General features: G+C 37.4%; 1 protein-coding gene across 5 annotated transcripts in view; it reads right to left on the reverse strand.

Annotated features, from left to right (window-relative positions):
• CCSER1 (coiled-coil serine rich protein 1) overlaps positions 1–22,033 on the reverse strand; it is a 695,226-nt gene that overhangs the window by 504,606 nt on the left and 168,587 nt on the right. For all 5 annotated transcript variants that reach the window (XM_063336575.1, XM_063336572.1, XM_063336574.1 and 2 more), the window contains exon 5: positions 14,298–14,418. In XM_063336575.1, the coding sequence (XP_063192645.1) occupies positions 14,298–14,418 (121 nt within the window). The remainder of the gene's footprint in view (positions 1–14,297; positions 14,419–22,033) is intronic.

Raw genomic sequence — 22,033 nt, forward strand, 5'->3', positions numbered from 1 at the left:
AAGATATGTGGGTTTTTTCCCCAAAATGCAGAATCCAGAAAAATTCAATTTATAACACTGTGGCTGGAAGGTACGAAATGCTTCCTCACTTTTTAAAGGTGACTTGTAAGGGAACAGGAACTGAAGTCAAAGGCACAGCAAAGGTCCCAAACAAGCAAAAATGAGTCTAAATCTAGAGGTTTTCCCCTCACTTATGATTTTACATCTACATATGTCAATTAGTCCCAGGTCTCTCAATAATGATACAGAAGCATTTACCACAACAATACAGAATCTTTCTTTTTTCTCATATACAACTGTGCAAAATGCTGCATACCAATCTCAAAATAAATATTACATCCAAAACAAAAGAGTTCTAAGTATATAGCCTTAGTGCCCCTAAACACGTGTTTCTCAACATACAGTACTCTTCCTTTGGTACTAAAAATACACAAGGTGTGTGGTACTTCCCATGGAAAGGTAGGCACTCTCACTTCACCAGGAAGCACAGAGAAGTAGATGACATATTTAGCAGAGTTTACCGAACTGCTGGGTTGAAGTTCAGTGTCAAACATTCCCACATCTGGTGTTTGAAAGAGATACACAGAAATAAACACAGCATTGTTTAATACATATTAAAATCACACTTCATAATATATCTTCCAGTTAGTTCATTTCTTTTAAAAGAAATCAAAGAACGTTCTCCTTTTAAAATTCATTGTCATATCACAAAAATAATTGTGCTAATTGGCTGCAGCTAGTGTCCTTTACTCCAAGGGACCAAATTTCAGATGTTCCCAACTCTTGCAAGATTGTGCCAGTTTCAGTACAAAACTCAGCATTCCTGATGATTAAGCTTTTAAAGCTTCCTCAGTAGATAGATAAAAACTCTGATTTAGATTAACTATGAAAGACACTTTAAATGCTTTTATTTAATACTTGCTCTACTACAAACTTGATAAGTTCTCTCCCTCTATGACTATCTTTAACACATAAAAAATTAAAAATTAAGGTACAGATCACAACGTGAAGAGCCAAAAAAAAATAAATAATAAGGTTCACACCTGGCTTAGCAATATTAACAAGTATGATATGCATAATGTGACTGTACAATCCTATCAGAAAGCACTTAGGCTTTAGTGAAATACAGAACTGATAATTTTCCCTGTTCTTCCCCCTCTAGCTTGTGCATTCATTATTTCCAGGTTAAGAGAAGCAAGAGAAAAGTATGCCAAAGAAAGTGTGAAGCTATAGTACAGATGCCCCGATCTAAGTAAGATTTATGAGATATGATTAGACCTCCTATAAATGACCCCAGAAATGCAATAATACATCCAAGTTGCTCTTTCATTCACTAATCCTCTTTGCAAAGCACTTTTTGCTACACATTTTAAAATCTCTAACTCCAAAAATTAGCATCAAAAAAGGGGGGAAAGCAGGAAGAGGGAACACAATAACACCAACATATTGTAGAGGGATATTTAAAAGCTTTTGCTTCAAACATTTCATATTATTTAGTCTTTTCCTTGCAAAGCTTTCATAGCTTCTTTGACTCAGAAGAACATTAATTTCTCTTGTATACACACAGTGGTTTGTGATGCTGAAAAACCTTTCTTTAACTGTTTCCATAGTAACCAAAACCGTTCTATTATATGTATTTAATTGTTGCCTTTTCAAGTATAATCTATTATTGTAGCTGGAGTCAGCGTGTTCTGTTGCCATCTAAACCATGGATTCCCTGCAGTCTATCGGGAATTCACTATAAATTCAAGTTCGCTTTCAATAATTTGGAATTTAAAGCATTTAGTGTATTTGATTATGCAGTATCACATTAAAAAAATAATTCAGGAATAAGTATGTATATAGGACAAAGCTGAAAGCATTACATATTATTTTGAACAGGTGAATTTTAGTCATTTCAACTTTAAATATGAGAATAAACAAGCCTTGCTAGAGCTCATCTCAAAATTCCCTACCTGAATGGGGATATGACTGCTTTCTGAACTATGGCTCAGCTTTGTGATTCATTCCTGTAATGTACTTGGACTGAATTCCAAGTTCTCGAAACATATTCCTGGTTTTAGGTGACGTCTTTATAAAACAGAAGTAATTTCTGGGAGAATAAATGAAGAATGATGATTCGCCTACTTAAACTTTCTTAAATAAAATAATCTGGTTTATATCAGCACTGTATTGATTCTCTGAATTTAATGGCAGCATGTAATTTTAAACTGCAGCACAGTAGAAGGGTAGAGAACTTGAAAACAACTATAAATAGTATATTATTACACATCATACTCGCATTACTCCATTTCAAGTCCAACTGATATTAAAGTAAAATGTTTTGTATGCTATTTTTACGTATATTTGCTCCCACAACATCACCATAGGATTTAGAAAATAATATGGTAATCCTGCTTCTAAACACTTGTGCTTTTTCACTGACCCATAAATGCTATTTTCTAGCTCCTCCATTAGTTATCCTAAATAGAGTGCACTGTTCCTTGGACAAGAAAACGAGGAGGGGGTTTATTTATCTATGGAGATACATGACACATTTTAAAGTGCTGTAACACAGTTTGTCAGAACAGAAAATAAATAATCAATACAGCAGTGTTTATTTAGATTGTATCTCTGAAAATGTTTATCTAGAACATTTAAAAATTTTTTCAGTCAATAATATCAATCACTTCTATTTATTCAGGTCCAGATAAGGAATAGGAAAAAAAAGATTACAACATCTGATTCAGATTAAAACAGGATTACAAAAATAAGGCTCCAAATACAGCCCCATTAATAGCGGGCTAATGTCAGACAAAATAACTTGGCATCACCTTACCACCTAGTTCATCCGTAAAAAAGGACTTCCGTTTCTCCTCTTCTGGCTTTAAACCGTGTGCGTGACACATTTAGATTGACACAATCAAAACTACAAGAAGTGGATTTTAAAATAAAAGAATGCTTTTCATTCTTGGTTCTCATAATGTTTATTCCAGGTTGTTTTGTGGCTCTGATTTGAGGTCTCTGTCACCTCTGGACCTCCCCTCTGCCAGGGGAGATGAGTCCTTTTCAACTCAGCATCTTCCAAAGTAGTAACCTGGGCACATACTAAAATTGCATATAAAGACGTATATTATACAAACAGACATATTAAAAAGATAATTGGAAGTGGGACTGGAATACTACTGAAAAAAATCAATATTCTTCCCTCACAAACTTCAGTGAACTTTTTACATAGTAGCTACTGTGGCTACTACTGATAAAAAGCAGCTTGGCCAGTTGATCTCCTTAGTATAACAGAGCTTAATCCTGATCCTGGAGCACAGGAGGAAGAACTTTTATTTGTACTCGCTTCATAACTGTATGGATAACTTTTGCAGCATTCAGCTATTTCAAATTCACTGTTGCTTGCAACAATATTTTGTCTTTACAACTTAAGTTTACTGCAATATAATTGCAAATTTATCTCTCAATCCAACTGCACCAATGCTGCGTGTGTCCTAATGTGTTGATGCAGTGCCCTTTCACTTTTATCTCTTCTGCTTTCTACCTCCCCATTTCTCAGCTTGTTTGTTGTTTGTTTGGTTGGGTTTTTTATGCTGTAGGTGTCTCATATCTCCCATATGGTGGCTGACACAGCCACTGTGTTGACAGGGAAAAAGCCAGAATGGGAAAGAGAAGAACCAGCAATAGTACTACGTCACCTTTTTAGCTATAGCCTTCCATCTCCACTATCAGTAAATCTGTGCAAGTAAATCACAACATATTCAATACTCAATGTAAACATAGATTTTGACTGGTTACTAAAATCCGTGCTCCCAGGGCTATCCATAAGTAAATTGAAAACGTATATACAACAGTAAGAAGGATATTGCCTCTATATCTTTGTTACCTCCAGGAAAAAATAAAGAAGAGCAAAACAAACTGGAGCTGGAGGTAAGGGTAAGGAGATTGTTCTTAAAATTATTTCTGTCCATTCTCCACTATCTCTCTTTTACTCTGCAAAACAGAGCAAATCTTGCTCTTAGAAGTACTAATATTTAGATTATACGTACTTCTGGAGCATCTCTCCCTGTTTAGTTTTGCAAAACAAAAAGTGAAATCCCATTGATTGGGATTGATTGGTATGCAAAACACAGCATGCAGGTACGTATATTTTTACACATAATTCATTCCCTCTAGGATGCAGGTAATATCTCAACTTGAAGCACCATGAAGTTTTTCCCTGAAATCCCTCCATTCCCCCACCTTCCAGTGACAGTAAGAAATTACCAAGAAATGCTGTTCTTTGTTACGCTTCAGAGATATTATTAAATTACTGTGAAAGTGAAACAAATACATCGCTGCTATGTACTTTATCTGTTTTTTCTAGTTTTAATCTACAATGCATTTGTCTAACCAAATTAAGTACTTCACAATCCTAGCATTACATGTACAAGCATATTTCGTTCATATTTGTTTTCCATTTTATGATGGTTTAATTGTTCACGAGTAATAACATAGTTGATTAATTTTTATATTTGAGCTGCAATTATGCTTTGAAATCTAATTTGTAAGAACTGGGGTTGTACTTCAATACAAACACCACAGACTTCTAAATTACAAAACAAATTATCCGCTGGTCCCGTCTCCCCTGTCGCCACCCCCACCCCCCACCTCTTTAGCATTTAGAGAACACTACCTCAAACTGATGTTTCTGCTGCACAAAAGTATGGACCAAAACCTGCCTTAATTTCCTCATGAGATGATAAAATACAATCACTGGCTGTGGCTCAAACAGAACTGATGCCGTGAAATGCCGAAGTTAAGACTCAATAGCACCCTACTTCAGAACTTTAATTACGATTTAGCAACGGCTGATGCTTTTACATACCAGAAAGTATAATTCTGTTTCTGGAGTGGTTACCTAAGATTAAGCACTTCCACTTAATTTTGTGCAACCTTGAGTCAAAGAAGTCAAGTTTAACAAATATATTTTCCCCAATTTTACAACAATATAATTTCTGTATCCTTTCAAGATTTTGGATGTTCTAGCATACAAGAAAAAGGAAGAAATGGGCACAGCTGGCACCTCTCTCTTTCTGCCCATTTGAATTTAATGGGCTTTCTTCCAAAGCTCTCAGTTCTGCACTCTAAAACACTCTTTCAGTGCAGTCTCAGTGACTGTAAATTCTCATTAGGCAAAACCAGGCATCGAGGTTAACCATGGGATTTAACATTGCCTTCCCAACTGCTGCAGTATGCTACAAGAATTGATTATTGAAATACAAATTTAACAACCACTACACAAAGTGCATATGAACTAACTTTATGCTTAGACTATCATAAAAAAATGGCTTTTTTTGAAATGAGGAAAAAGACTAGACAGTAAGACCACAGAGGTTTTTTTGAGGTTTCATTGCGCTGCCCCGAAATCAAGTTCTTTCAGCCCCTTGGATAAGTACCTGCTAAATAAAAACTTTAGATCTCCTGATCCATGAAGCCGAGGGAGCAATGATGCTTGTTCTGAGGGTCTATGCTGGACATGAATTTAGGCTGAATGAAAATAAAGTCTGTTTTCCACAGGGAACTTTTTTTTTTTAATCCCAAGTAAAGGAGTGAGTCATTTTCCACTTGCCCAACTGTAACCCTGACTCAGAAAGACATCAAATCTGAGTGGCTTTGTACAGTCACCCCAGCAGACAATGGGTGTGCTTTACAGGGCTTAGGCAGCTGCCACATAGGATAATGGAAAACACCATATTTTTATTAGAATAATGAACCCTGTAAGAGACTAATGCTACAATTTAGAACAGCAGCTTTTCAGATGTGGATCTCCAGATAAAATAATTGCTATTCAATTGCCTAGAGCCTGTTCCAGTGGCTCAGCTTCCTAGAACCTCTCAACCATTTCTACCTGCATTGCCTACAGTAACCATCCTTTTCAAGGAATCAGGTAAGATTTTATTTACTTCAACTACATCTCCTTTTAGGAGGATGCTCCAGAGGTTAAGGAGTCTTGATATGTATGTAATCATTCCCATTTCATCACATAATAAATATCTCAGCACAAAACTCAAATTCAAATAAACATCCTATCTACTCATGACTGCGTCCTATAGTTCATCACTCTAATTACAATGTATATGCCACGAATATTTTGCAATGATTACTCAAAGCCATTAGCTTAGAAGAGTCCTTGGTTGCTGAGTGTTAGGCTGCCACCTTGGGATTCAGTTGATACTGGCCGTCTGACTCATACATCGTAGTAATTTAAATAAAGCAGAAACTTCTAGACGCTACAGTACACATGAGATAAAATTTCCGTTCTTCAAACAAGTGTACCTTAATCACCTGCCTTGATATATCTAGCTGGGTGACAACTGGTACCTTTTCAAATTAGATCTCTAATTATTGCAAAATTTCTTGATAAATTTCCTTTTGGCAAATTTCTGGACATGACAGACAAGCAAATCAGATGACTAAAGTTCCTACTATTGCAGATATGTCCAGTGGAAAACGTGATGATTCACAGAGAACAAGAAGAAGGAGATATGGGAATGTGCAGATTTTAATTTTATTTAGGAATAAAAAAAAGTCTCAGGTCTGATACATGAATGGATAATCTTACTCTGAAGGAGATTCTTGTTACAGTTATGGCCAAAACCAGAATGATATTATTGTATCATAATGGTATATATAAATTTAGGGATGTGAATGGAACAAATTATTGCTTCTTCAGGCTAAGCCAGAGCCTTTTTGTAAATGTAACTGATTTGGTGACAATGTTTTTATTATAATGGCTTCAAGTCTATTTAAGAAACTGTAGACGTTGATGCTGTTGCTTTAAGTCAGCTTTGGTCATACTCTCTGGCAATGTAATAACTATTTTGACTCCAAAAGTTCTATATGAATTTTCACCATTTGGAGCTCAGACACATCCCTTTTCAGCAAAGCTGTATTACCTCTACACATTTTTATTTCCTGCTTTTTCTTTTATTAATAAAGGTTAGCTACACAATGATACAATGCACTAGTCTTATTTTCAAACTACAACAATTATCTCAACTTGGAAACGCCATAGTGTTCTTGATCCTCCATGCTTTGATTCAGAATGACCTCATTAAGCACCTTGCTTAACATTTCATGCCTCTATCTTTTCATGAAATGCCCTTAAGTTCAGTCACATCACTGATACTTTAAGGGCAACGATCGAAACACTTATGGTCGATTGTCCGTTAGAAACCAAGTCTCATCTCAGAGGGAAGAGGAAGCTTTCCAAACAATGACCATATTTGCAAAGGATTGGAGCTTTCTTGGCAGGGCTAAAGATAAAATCTACTTAATACCTTTCCTCCATAGGACAATTGCCATCATTCCCCTGCTTCCTGCATGACTCACCACCACACAGGAAAAGACAGGACTTGAACTACAAAATACTGAAAATATTAAGTGCTGTAATTACAATTAGTTAGTGGTTCTCAAAACCCAGCTTATTCAACATTTGCAACTAAAGATCAAATTAATCTGTATAGAACTTAATCCTTTGGTTTCAAACAGTTGCCTAAGATTTTTCAAATACGTAAGTAGATGGTTTTCTTGTCAATCTTTCCTATAAATTGCTGGTTGCTGTGACTGAGAAGGAATGTGAGAACTGATGATGTTCCCCTTCTATAGCCAGATACAAAGTTTCTTCTATATTTGCTTTGCAGTGCAATTATATTTCCTTTGCACGACTGTTATTTATTTTATAATTGTTTGTACAAAATCATCGTCATTTTGGCAGTAGCCAGACACAGAGAAAAAAATAGTAACATCAGAGTCTGGTTTATTGTTTTGTTTTCCTCAAAGCAAGCAGAATGAGGCTACCAATTTGAGCAGCCAAGACAATGTCAGGTAGGAGTTTCAGCTAGTTAGGATTAGAGAACAGCAGACAATAAAGAAGTGTATATATTATATTTTTCCTATTTTCTGAAATGTTTCCCATTTTAGAGAAAATGTGAGTACAGCAAAATAACTCATTTTCCCATTATGTGCAAAAAGCAATACAAGATGCACAAGCAGACCAGGGAATTGTTACAGCCATGGGCTACAGCTGGGGTTTTTTTCCGCTGTTTTATTGCAGAGGGACAGGGAATCAGAACCATAAAAAATAAGTTTTTAATCAAATGTAACCGCTTAAGTAGTGCCTTTTAAACAGAGGGTTGACTTGTCATTTGTTACCCTGATTATGTTTGGGGTATTTATTAATTCTTTGCACAGCGATAGCCAGAGTTACATGGTTTTTTATGCGCTCTTCTTGACAGTACAAAGATTAAAGGTTCAAAAATCTAGCAGAAAATATTTTTCAAAGAAATGTTTGCTTTTTCACAAAAAAACACCTTTGTTTTATTAAGTATTACTATATCAAAGGAAACCGACATCTATTACTAAGATATATTCCGTTCTTCCTGTGTTTCTTCAGAAGAATTTTATACATCCTTGTTAACTACAGGCATATCTAACACGCAAAACCCACCTATTCACTAGGGTCTTAAAGTAAATCAAACATCCTACTGTACTTTGGAAATTACCTTCCTAAACACATCTACTGCGATTTCCAGCCTTTGCTGGTGGCCTGTCACACAAAAGCTAAGTTATGCTCCTCACCAGTAATACTTGTATCTCCCCTGTCCATTGATTGACAGGCAGCACTCATGACTAGTTGCCACAGGTGTGAGAAGGAGACAGCACACCAAAAGTTCCTATCAAGTGAGACACATTAATGTGTTTTAGCCATCCTTAAATCTACACAGAGAAAGAGCCACGCACCCACCAGCAGAGGACCGAAAAGTAGGGAGGCTGCAGGGTCCTGCGAGGAGCATGAGTGGCAGGAGGGAGGGACAGATGAGCTCCTCAGGGGTGCTGGGAGCCGACATGGTGTGAAGAAGGGGAGGAAGCATCCTATGGAGGGGACGGGTGGGAGCTGGACCCACACGTGCACACCCCACCGGCCTTGCCTGCACCCTCAGGAGACTCATGTCTGGCTGGTTTCCCAAGGAGGACCTCCAGTACCCACCACGTGTGTCAAGAAATTCTGGGAACATATTTGGCCCTTGTGGAAACATATTTGATTCCTCCTAGGCCAGGAAGCGATTTTAATAGTGCAGTTGACCACTGACAGCATAAGCATATTGCTTATATTTACTCAATTTCAAAGCACCTGCTTTAAAGCCTCTTACCTACCACTAAAATGCTTTGGTGAAAAGTATACTGTATTCATTCAGCTGATGTGTCTTTTCTTGTTTCTTAGCTGAGCTAGAACCACAGCTTTCAAACCAATGTCATTCCAGAACAACGTGGGGCACCCCTATACTCTCCGTATTACCCGAAGAGTGACGCACGCTTTCATAGCGCATCGTCGCAATTATCCAGGAAACTGAAGCAGTTCAATCATCTTTTATCAGGTTGTCCAAATGCGTCTGAAAAGTGTTAATTTTTCACATTACCGAAACATGCCTTCTTGAGTGAGCTGTCAAAGCAGACACAAATCTTGCAGTAGGTACCACAGCCTGACAAACTGGCTGCATTAGAGACCATACTTCATGTCACCACTAAAGAGCACCAAAAATTACAGAGGTAAAACACCACCACTGTCACTGGGCGGGGGGGGGGGGTGGGGGGGCATGGGTTTCCCTTCTTCCCATGAAGAACATTTTTTTACAACTTCAGATCACAGAAAGAAAAAAATAGCTCCTAAATTTTGGAATATGCTTACTGCAGCTAGCAAGTATGGGATATATATGCACCAAAACCTTCCCTGATGCCACACTGAGCATCTGTACTGATCAGCACAGTACAGAATGGCATTAAACCTATAATTCTCCCACCTAGTACCCTGTTTCCCATCAGTGAACACCCAGCTAGTCAGCCACTGTGACTCCAAGGAGCATTCTCATGTATTTCAACTCATGCATAAGAATCTTGCCCAGATAAGTAACAGTTGCAAGGTACAAGATGAACAGCTTTGGCACAGACAGAATATTGAAAAGACTCACTACATAGGCCCATTCATGTATTTATCAGAAGAAAAATCTGACTGGATTCTCAGGAGTCTGAAGAGCTGCCACAGGAGCTGTAGCATTTACCTAGAATCTTCATCTGGAAATCTCCCCTAAAGCTCAGGAAAATATTTCTGACATGGCAAACAGCTGGGAAATTACCGTCTGCTTTATGACATAACAGGATCTTTAGCCCTAAAAGCAATTTAATGGAAAAAGTATCTTTAAAAAACAAAATAATCAAAACCAGAAACATGACAGAAGCTGAAGTACAAATGCACAAACCAGCTTTAAATTAGCCAGGTCAGAGGGCTACATGTTGCCATCTCTATTTTGAACTGTAGGGCAGTCATATCCGAAGATACCAACCAAATGAAGTATGTAAGCACCTGCTTAGCTTTAAATCCCATAAATTAAAAGTGATACACCTGAATTTCACTATATTTTTTTCAAACACTGGTAGCACATGAATGGTTTTCTGTGTTCACATATGAAGAGCACGCAGCAGCAGAACACTGCTCAGAGACCCGTGTGTCTGAGAAACTCCTTTTTCCTCACTGCCCCTTGTAGTGTGAGCTTTCAGCTGACAGTTTGGCCACAGAAGCTGAAGCTAAGTTGTTTTAAAGCGTGACATCCAGTTCCCTGGCTATGCCCTTTCCCATGCTCCTTTCTAAGAACTTGAAATGAAAGGGAGGAGGACTCATGTCATTGCTCTGTCCAGGCAGCTAATTTATTTATATTTGAATTCAGATAGGAAGGACTAAAATTAAGACTATGCAAACAGTATAAACCATTCAAATTGTTTTAGCATCTGGGCACCTTTGAGAGCAACTGACTTATTTATCACCACAGCAACACAAAGAGGCCTATAACTTGAACTGAAGACAGCATGAGGTTTTTAGGTCTTGTATTTCTACAAAATATAACAAAGTTAATGCAACATTCTAGACAAAATGAGGGCACAGAGGCCAAAGTAAGGTAGAGCTCAAATTTCTTGGTTTTCATCCTGACCTCACACTGACATTCAGACTGTGTATGTCTCCGCATCACATTCTGTTATGGAGTGGAAGGACATAGCCTACAAAGGGATGCTCCTGCCAGCTGAGCACTGAAAGCCTGCTTTGCCAAGTGCAGAAAACAAAAGACTTGTGCCTTGTTCTCCTATTAAAAATGAGAAATCCTCCTGTTCCAAAATGCGCATTTACATAAGAGCAGCGAACCCCTTTTCTACTCTACGAGCCTTCAACGCGATACAGAATGATGGCCAAAGCACCCAGCAAGGACAGCTTCCTCCTGCAGGAGTATAGCTTCATCAAACAGGTTCCTTCATGCTTCTGACAGGGATGTCACTCCCAGGCCGCTAAAGATATGATGTCTGCTTCACCAGAGCCTTCTCTGCTTATTTCGTGGCTATCCCATTAATCAGCCAAGTCCATTCCTGCTGAATGACTGAGATAGGGATTTTGCCCGGTGAACAAGACGCACAAGAGTTAGCTATTACCTAGATATCACTAAGGAATTGCTTCCTGATGAAATGTTTTGAGGTCCCAAGAAAAAATACAGAGGGGAAAAAAAATTAGCCTTTTATTCCTCCAATCCTGATAACAACTAACCACTGATGCTTCAAAAAAATCATTAAGCTTTGCTGCTACCACTTCTGGCATGATTCTTTGCTGCTTACAGTAAAATTACATTAAGCAAATACAGTACATTATTTAAAGCCACTAAACAGTTTATTTCTAAGACAAAATACCATCATTAGTCAAATATTATACCATTCACATTAAAGGCTTTTTTCCCCACCTAGGCTTCACAGCCTCGTGTGTCCTGAAGGTCTTTGATTTAATTCCACTGTGTTTTACAATGTAATTATTTTTAGTTATTTGTAACTGTTTAACATCTTATTACCATTAATATGTATTTTATCTGGTTTGGATTACACATTGCTCCCTTATGTTGTTTCAGAAAGCATTGATTATTCTAAACACACTCTATTCAAGGCCCTGGAGGCAGCAGCTTCTCTACAAGACCTCAACAGCTGGCCAATGCTCAGCCCTCTGTGATACTCACAATTTTGGGACATATAAGTCAAAACTATTCTGGTACACAAAGATAAGCATAAAAATCAAAGCATCAATGTTTTTTCCAGTAGGGGTAATTACAAATACCAATAATTACAATTCACCTGTGCAGATCAGTCCATACACAGACTCTGCACTCAAGTCAATGGAATTCAACATGTGCCAAGGGCTTCCTCTTGCTTAATATATTTACATTGGAGAGAGAGGATACTGGGATATTTAGACACAGGAATTGGAATCAGTTTTGCTTCCATTAAACCTGGATATGGGGAAAATGATCTACACGTAGAAAGCACAGAGTGAAATGAGAGAAGTGCTACGGTACACTGATATTTCACAATGATTGAGATTTTCTTGAAGCCATATGCTTTCACCCCCCCTACAATTACTTCGAAGGTTTCTACAATAGTTACTAAATTCCCGTTCTAACAACATGCAGAAGTTTTCCATAAAGATGTTTCTGTTTCATTTCCGATATACTTGTAAGAAATGTTGGTTTAAAGATACTAATACAATGATGCTGTTTCATGTGAAGAAGTTCAAATATATTTAATCTGCTTAAGCACAAGCTTGTTTTTGAAAGAATTCCAGAGCCACAAGTCATATTTTTAGATGAAAACTGGAGGAGTAACAGAGGTCAGAGCATGTTTCTGAGACCTCTGAGTGCATAAGACAAGAATGATTTAAGTCTATGTACTTAGGAGATATCACTAGTGAGGTTGTAAAGAAAAAAAAATTTAAAAACCAAGCCCACCAGAAAAGTACATTAACGCACTTGCTAATACCAATAAGGTGAAGGAAAAAAATAATCTAGGAGGTGGCATCATTCAGCTCTCAAGCACATGCTAAACACATACAGGACTTTCCTTAGTTTGAATTTGTAAGGGATTATAAAATTCTGAAACTGCTGATAGTGGAGGAAAAAGCCAATCAAAAAAACAGTGCAGGCTTGCTTTTTAGTGGAGACAAGGCAAAAATGTACTATGCTGTTTGAACTAACCACAAAAATTATTCTGGAATTCAGCACAGTATTTCGCAGCCCATCTCCTTTCCAATCCCTTAGTATTCAGAGAGACATGTTACTGAAACACTAAAACAATTAAATGCTAATGATATTTCAAACATTTAGTCATTGTAATAATACCTAGATGATAGGCAATATACTGTGTTAAATTTTTAAGTCCATGTAAACTAGGATGAAACGGGTTTATCACCAGATTGGAAAAGACGCCAGAGTGAGATACAGACTTAAGCCATAGTTCTATACCAAGAATCACATCCCATCTAATCTAATCCACTAGTGGTGTTTTGGGGCTTGGGGGGTTTTGTTGGTTTGTTTTTTGGTTTTGTTTTGGTTTGTTTTTTTTTTTTTTTTTTTTTTTTTCTGGGGGGGAGAGCAGGAAAGATGTTTTTGTGTTCTTACAGTAATAGGCATGCAAGCTAGGACTTTATAGACAAGTTCGAAGCTAAATTTTTACATCCCCACAGAAGCAGAAAACTAAGCGTGAATGGCAAGGACCAACAATGACCTCCTATTATCCATTGTGATGTTTTTAATTACCTTCCACACTTTAAATTGCATAGACCCCAAGTTTGTGTTGTCATAAAGCATTACCATTATGTTCTTTTTATTCTCCAAGGACCCAATTGTCAAGAAACAATCATCCTGCCTGGTATGGCAAGATAAATGTTACTACGCGTGCTGTGGTTATGATTCTCATCTATCCAATGCAAGATATCAAATTACAGTCTATTTAATTAAACTGAATTTCTTTGGAAGACCACTACCATGCTTTTGAAAATGTCATTATACCTGATATCGCAGCAGTAAAATAGCCACCAAAAATACTGAAATATCTCAGAAGAGCAGAGCATTTAGGAATTATGTTCTTTCTAAAAATCAACTACTGACTAGAAAAACTGTGAAGAATGAAAGGACTACTTAAACCAAAAGAATCGCTTATTAAGCCTGTTAAAAAGTCAGTTTCTCAGAGTATAAGTGCCCATTCCTTCTATATACCTCATTACCAAAATCCTTGCAAAAAAAGGTAGGCTAACGAACAAGAGAAGCAGCCTAGCCTCAGGCCAATTTCTGCTTTTGGAAAAAGCCTATGCAACCTCTGATGAGACAGGAGGTGAATATACATATCCACAAGAAAGAACCTGGCCTGATGTTTAAACTGCACTTGTAAGAGATCATGTTATTTGAACAACTCACTGTTTAGACACATCAGGCATTATTGTCTGTTCCTTTTTCCTCGTATCCACTGCCGGCTCTACAGGGGTAAGCACTACAGCAGCACATGAGACTATCGACTGGTATGAGTCTTCCCGGCAAACTGCAAAGATAAAAAATCTCATTGTTAAAGAGTGAACTTGTTTGTATCTTAAATGTTTAAAATAAAATAGCAAAACAAAAAAACAATCAAGTCATACTGTGATAAAAAAAATGCAAATGATTAATCAGATTCCATTATGGTCACCTGCAATGAAAACATCATTGTTTTTCATATTTCCTAAAGTGCTTGCTTGGCACTTTTTTGCCATAGACTGATACTGCCATCATCATTCACTAAGTTTCACATAGCATAAGATCTGATGTAAGTCTGCTCTAGCTCCTTCGTGTGACTAAGTCCTAAAAGGACTCATATTTCCATAAATGACATCAGAATACCATACATTTCTTTTTCCTTTGTCATCAAAAACTGAAAATAAGAGTGGAAATTATGGATTGTTTTCAGGCAAACTTCCCACTTTCAAAATTTTAGACTTTGTAAGAAAATATATTTGAGAATATCTGATTAGTGACTTTTTTGTCTTCAACTGTTACGTCTCACTTGAATCCAAAAAAGGCCGAATCCAAATGGTCCAGAAATGATATCTGATATACTGATCCATGCTTTCCATTATGTATTACTGTGCTGGATGATATGATTTAGATGATATTTAGAGCTAAAAGAATGATCATGTATTTCAGCTGAGCATCTGGCTCAATTAGCACTAATAAATAATACCCAAAAGCTCCTGACCTCCAAACAAGACAACTATATTTGTTAAAAGTTATACATATTCTAAATGGCAAGTGTCACTAGTAATTTAGCACTTAGCAGTCACCACTCCTACTGATTTTGAAGGTATAGATTTCCTTTACAGTCAGAGTGTACCTTTATCTGTCAAATAAAAGCTAGAATTAAGAGTTGGTTGTATTGAACAAAGCACAGGAGCTTCTTATACTATACATTTACAGTACTATTATATATCATATATAAACAAGAAGTGTGGTGACCTATCTTTTAAGCAGAAAGCCACACAGTATTTTAAATGTATAACATACAGAACTATTTTATTGAGTGTACATATGCCAATAACATCGCCTGTAAAAAAAGGATGACCGCTACAAATTCTCAGCAATTCAAAGCCAGAAAGAACCTATTTTACAAGTACATACATTCATGCAAGATTGTGACAGCTGGGAATATCGAACTGTGACATTTATCAATGGAAAACTTGTTTCTGAAGACTTACTTTTCTTCCATCCTCCACAACCACGTGCCTCCTCCTTATTGCCCACAGTCGATGTACCTTTTGTATAGCCTATGCTCCTCTTACAAGAGGAGTAAAATTGGAGCAAAACTCCATCCCTATTGCCTTGACTGGGACAAGAACAACTAACTGCAGTGTTTTACCCTGAGCGCTCAACTTACATACAGCATGAATTTAGCACACATAAACAAGATACACTGCACGCCCGACGAACGCCCTGGCGCGATAACTGGTGCTTTAAGGCAGCTAGAGAGTAGAATCACAGAAGTGCCTAGGTTGGAAGGGACCTTTCAGATCATCGAGTCCAACCATCAGCCTAACGCTGACAAAAACCATCACTAAACCGTATCTCTAAGCACTATGTCTACCCGTCTTTTAAATACCTCCAGGGATGTTGCCTCAACCGCTTCCCTGGACAGCCTGTTCCAATGCTTAATAACCCTTTCAGTGTAAAAAATTTTTCCTAATATCCAATCTAAACCTCCCCTGGCACAACTTGAGGCCGTTTCCTCTAGTCCTATCGCCTGTTACTTGGGAGAAGAGACCAACCCCCACCTCTCTACACCCTCCTTTCAGGTAGCTGTAGAGAGTGATAAGGTCTCCCCTCAGCCTTCTCTTCTCTAGGCTAAACAACCCCAGCTCCCTCAGCTGCTCCTCATAAGACTTGTAAATTTTAAGTAGCAGAATAGAGTAGATTTTAAGGAACAGGTCAGAACAGGGTTGGATATTTCTACAAACGTCAGAAAAGTGCAAAGGTCTTTTTGTTTTCAGAGCAATTCTGAGCCATTCAGCAAGCAACACAAGTGGCCGGAGCACAGGCAGATTCTGGCAGGAAGAAAATCTTTTTGTGAAGTACACGTAATTACATTTAAGAGATGTGCTCTTGATGTTCTCCAGCATTGCTTATGCTTGTATTTTTAAATATTATTGTACGCATGGTGCTAAGTGACTAAGACACATAAGACGACCAGTACTGAAACCTTACCTTCATTTTTGTTTGGAACCAGTGCCACTCAAAACTTTGTCACTATCATAGATGGCCATTTCCAAAACATGGTCATACGCAAAGAGAACTTACTATATTGCCTACAGGGGTGCAAGTAGGATATACATTATAACTTCATGCATAATAAGTTAAGGAGGGAACTAATGCAAAATACATTGAAGTAGAGAGACTACATAAGCAAAAAAGAATTTTATGTGATTTTTATCCTGCTATGCTACGTGCAACCAGCAAGCACTAGCAAGGTGCTATTTGGTACGCACCAAGTAATGTACAAAATAGTATCTTCTCATTGCAACCAGTAACTGAATATGTGCAAGTAAGAACATTTGTGTTTATCTGACTCTTGATTTACAGTCAAAGAATTGTAAAAAGATGAGTTTGTCAAAGGGCGATACTGATATTCAGTACATTAATTTTAACCTGAAATGCTAATAAAAGAGGGAGAGTAAAGGACAAAGCAAATACCTACTTTTCTCTAAAAGACCTGTGGTACCACTTGAATATCTAGTTATTACTTTAGAATTTGTAAAACATCTGGTGACTACGAAAGCATCAGAGTAGAATTTTCCCTGGATCAGCCACTGTCTAACAGGGAAGTTACAAACAAAGATAAAATAGGAAATCACAATTAACAAAGACGACACTGTCCGTCTCCTACCCTTTACAGAAATTTCACAAATGCATAAAACTGTGAAATTGCTTTTATTTAATAATTAATGCTATATAGGGCTGTATAATCCTGTAATTTACATCTGAAGACAAACCCAGTGGTCAGCTGGTGGTCTGAGCTCACAGAATTTATTATCCTCCCAATCTAGACAGTTATACGCTTTGGTCTGGCTTTTGAAAACCGCTACAATTCCTCCTTTTTATCTGAAGTCTCTGTGCACACAGCCATAAGTCATTATGGGACAGTATAATTAACTAAAATGTCATGAAATAGCAACAGCACAGCAGCAAGTAATTTTCACCTACAGGAATGTATTCTCTTATTATCTGTTCATAACTTGCATTAAAATAATGAGAATGTGCTTGGATGTGGACTCTCAACTTTAACATTAATGGGGATGGGCTCTGTTTTACTTAAGGAAACTGTTTTCATTTTACACTTCAAAGTTCTTTTAAGCGTAGCTTCTTTTTACCCCTTCATTTTTTATGTACGAGTGGCTTACGTTATCCCCCAAAAGCCCATTAGTGCTGTTCACATATCATAGGCTTCATGAATCCAAATCTCTTAGATCCCCAAAATATTACAAACCTCAGAATACCAAACAATTATACTAAGGGACCACACCTTTTAACCATAAATCCTCTCACGTGTCCAATTTGCACTTTAATGGCCAGCAAGCACTTTACAAATTCACTCTCTGCTGCTCATCCAACCAATACACCAACAGCTTGTATACGAAGATCTTACAGGAGACAGTGCTGAAAGCCTTACTGAAGTCATGGTACACAATATCGACTGCTCCAATAAAGAAACCAACAAAGAAATTTTTCCCATCTATCTGCTACATTTTTACAATAGCACACAAACGTTAAGTACATGCTGAAGGTAGAGGTTCATTATCACAGGTGCTGCTGCATACCTTCGGAACTATGGAAAAAACTGTCCAAGGAATCAACATCAGCTAATTTTACACTGCGTGCAGCAATTTCTTTAAGTTTAATAGACTAATATTTAGTATCTCAGAATGTGTTATAGACTGAATACCTTCTGAAAAAATAAGTAATTTGCATATGAGATGGTATTTTTCAGTACCATTGCATCTCCCTTAATCACAATTCAACCATTACATGAACAAGTTAATAACTGCAGTGAAAAAATACAATTGGAGGAACATCTTTACTGTGTATTATCATGAAACAAACACATTTTTCTTAGTGAAATAAAAGACACTATGTACCAACTACAAGTCATAAAAGAACAACTCTACAGAAAAAGAAAACAAAACTTTCTAACTTCATATAATACTATTATAAGAGATTTGTACTGCTTTTGAAGTTCCATAATTTCTCCCCAGATACTTCAATTTATACTTTAATGATGCATACAGTTTGTTTTCTTCCATTGGCAAGTGTTTTAAAAGTACCCCATATATTTATCACTAGGAGTGCTGGCTTGGATTTACCCAAGTTGGTTTAAGCAGTTCCAGAACATCATTCAGTATCAAAACAGATCTCTACATCTGGAGAAGAAAAACATTAGCTTTCTTTTTTTCCCCCTTTGCTGTTTCTTTCAAGAGCAATAAGGATGACTAATTAAACAGGTTTCTTCTACTTTGAACCAACCAGTGAAAAATTTTTAATTCCCTAAATAGTAGGACAGTAGGAAGCCTTCAACAGCTACTGAGTATAATGTATCTCTCTGGAGAATAAAAAGATTTTTAAGCTCTAGAGGTGTCATTTACAGTGTCTATTTCAAACACTGTCAATTGTACACTTTTTTCCCCCACTTTTTTTTTTTTTAAATAGAGGAGAGAGAAAATCTGGTTAACAACACTCACTATTAGAAAAGTCTCCCTTGACACAAGATGCAAGTGATGGTTAGATGAAATTAGCAGCACGTACTACCTGCTTAGAGAAAACAGAAGGGAAATGTTCATATGCAGTGTGCAATGAAGCATAAGGGATTCATGACACAGGGAGACAAAAACAGTGAAGTATTTCTGGATTTTAAAAAAGCTGGGCACTTATTCTGACAATTCAACGTATTTACACTTGTGCCTGTAAGGTTTAAAATAATCAGCTCTCATCATTCAAGAGACAGATTGAGTCTGGAAACAACTGCTGTTTTATACCAAAAAACCTTCTGCTTTGGTAAAAAACTAGGCAACCAGCCAGGAGCATGGAAGGTGCTAAGTACTTTCCCCTGTAGGGGACAGGGGACTCAAACAATGTCTGGATCACGAGTATCCAATTGCACATTCCTTTTACCACTGAAAGCCAGAAGATATGTTTTAATTACTCCAGAACAACAATTCTCAGTGCGGGCATTTACATTTTGGCACACTGTTTCCCAAACGCAGCTTTACCATGAGGAGGTTCAGGAAATGAGCCGCCCTCTGAGGCGCTCTCAACAAAAGACAAGGAAGAGCTGCAAGATATGTAACCCACAGGCAGGTTCTTCAAATAGGGCAAACGCGGGAGGATGAAGAACTGTTACACATGAGACAGAGTTTTGTTTAAAAAAAAAAGAGCAACACAAAAACCAGCCAACCAAAAAGGAATAGAGGACCTACTGTAAATTTCTTCACTAGAGTAGTCTAATTTTGAGGATGAGGGAAGAAAAAGAAACATTTAAAACATGTAACCCAAGCTATTTTCCCAGGAAAGCTGCTGACACTAGAAATAGTTTATAAGAGAGGATCTTGAAATCTAGTCTATTAATTCTGGTATCTCCAGTAAAAACTGAAGTTTATCATCGTGCTAATCCCTTCCTCACCTCACAGATGCCTCCTCTCGTATTCTTGGTCCATTCAGCAGGCTAAATAAATAACCACTGTTCAGACCCATCTCTTTGTCAACTCCAAACATCACCTGCAGGAAACACCTCAGCAAAAACAAGTGTATTATTTCAGTTCCATACCCCCTTTCTCCACCTCAAAAACATAACAAAATGTTTTAATACCTTGTTATTAAACCCTAAAGCCCAAGGAGACTTTCAGTCTCTTTAAAGCAACACAAAAGGTTAAGGCACTTTGGGTGAAAGACATTTTTGCCCAACTACTTAAAAGAAAGCCTAATATTAAAAACTAAAAATAAAAGAAGCCTAATTTTCCTGCTGCTTGATTCTTGATTTGATGATGGTCTTTGGGAAAAGAAGGAGACTAAATGGATCTCTATTTTATTATTAGTTCAACAGTTATTGTAGGGCCTCTTGTCCCTTAGAAACAGCTACATTTCACAATATTGGCCAAATGAATACTTAAGAGAATGAGACTATACTCTTACAGTTCCCAAAGGGTTTGCTGTAATAATTCTGCAATAAAACCACAGGCCCAATTCTTAAACACAGCATAGTCACAATCAGAAATTTTGTAATAGCAACAATTACAAGCCCATTACAGGCAAATGAATTACTTTCCATCAGGTTCTTATGTTTCCTGGCTCTTCTGTAGTATTCAGGAAGGCTGCACACAAGTATCTGCTTTGTGCTATCCACACTGGCACCCAACGGTGAAGGGTACATAACGTGGCGTTAAGCAGGACTCAGGGAATTCTTTTAACACACCAGCAGTTCTGTAGTGATTATCTGCACCCTTGCTTTCGTACCCTAAGTTAGTTTGTTGTTACAAGTCACCTTGATAATATGGTAATAGCCACATGTGAAATTTGGGCCTACTGACTCATACTTTATGTAGAAGAATTTAAACCGTAAGAAGCAGTAAATGCTGCTTCTTTTACTGTTAATGCTTAATAGAACGCTGCCATTAGTGCTGATGGATGGAAGGGTAGGCCCTGGTCACCTAAGGACCCTACGGAGATGGCAAGTGATGGAAACGCATTCATAAAATAATCATCTCGATAACGATGACATTGGTGGTCTACTTCTCACACATTTTCTGTTAAATATCGACAGAACAACTGTAGTTTCATCTCCAGGACAAGGCAGCACTTTAACTCCTGTTCAGTCTTCTCAAGCATCCTCCCCGAGTTTATAAGGGCTTTGCAGGCTTGCTTAACCAGAGGGATTGTCTCTGTACTTACTAATCCTTCATGGATTTTATAATTTGTTCAGTTACATCTGCACTTGCACAAACTTGTAGCATCCACATCCTGTAGAGTTCAAAGCTGAACTACAGGTTATGTGAAGAAACATGTCAATTAGCCCATCTTAAACTTGCCACCAACTAGTTTGAGTCCCCCAGTTTTAGTATTGGAAAAGACAATGTGCAATTCCCTCTTCACTTTCCAATCAGGATTTTACAGATTTCTTCTGGATACTTTGTCAGTTATCTCTCTTACAGCTTGAAGAATCTGCACTGGTTCCTGTACAAAACCTGCTCCACATCTCTGGCCACCCTGCTGACCTCTCCACAAAAAAACCACTCCTTGTTGCAGTTCACACAACGATGGATCACTGTAGCAACACCAGGAGAAACTATAACTGCATTCACAGAAAATTTAGTAGGTTAGTATTTCAGCTGTAACTACTGTGCCCCTAAAACATTATATCTATTTATGCTTGAGGCTGCATCTAAAATATTTTCCTATTCACAGTGAACTACTTAAAGCAAATATTGTTCCAAGTGGCCTACATAGGACGTGGAAAAAAACCTTTAAAAATAAAAGCATATACCCAGTAGGTAGGTATTGCTTCTCAATATGAAAAAGCATTGTTTTAGTGTTAACATCAGGACTTTTAAAATAACAACTAACTTCCATTAGCTTTTGGCAAAACT

The sequence above is a fragment of the Chroicocephalus ridibundus genome, chromosome 5, assembly GCF_963924245.1.
Source record: "Chroicocephalus ridibundus chromosome 5, bChrRid1.1, whole genome shotgun sequence".
NCBI lineage: Eukaryota > Metazoa > Chordata > Aves > Charadriiformes > Laridae > Chroicocephalus > Chroicocephalus ridibundus.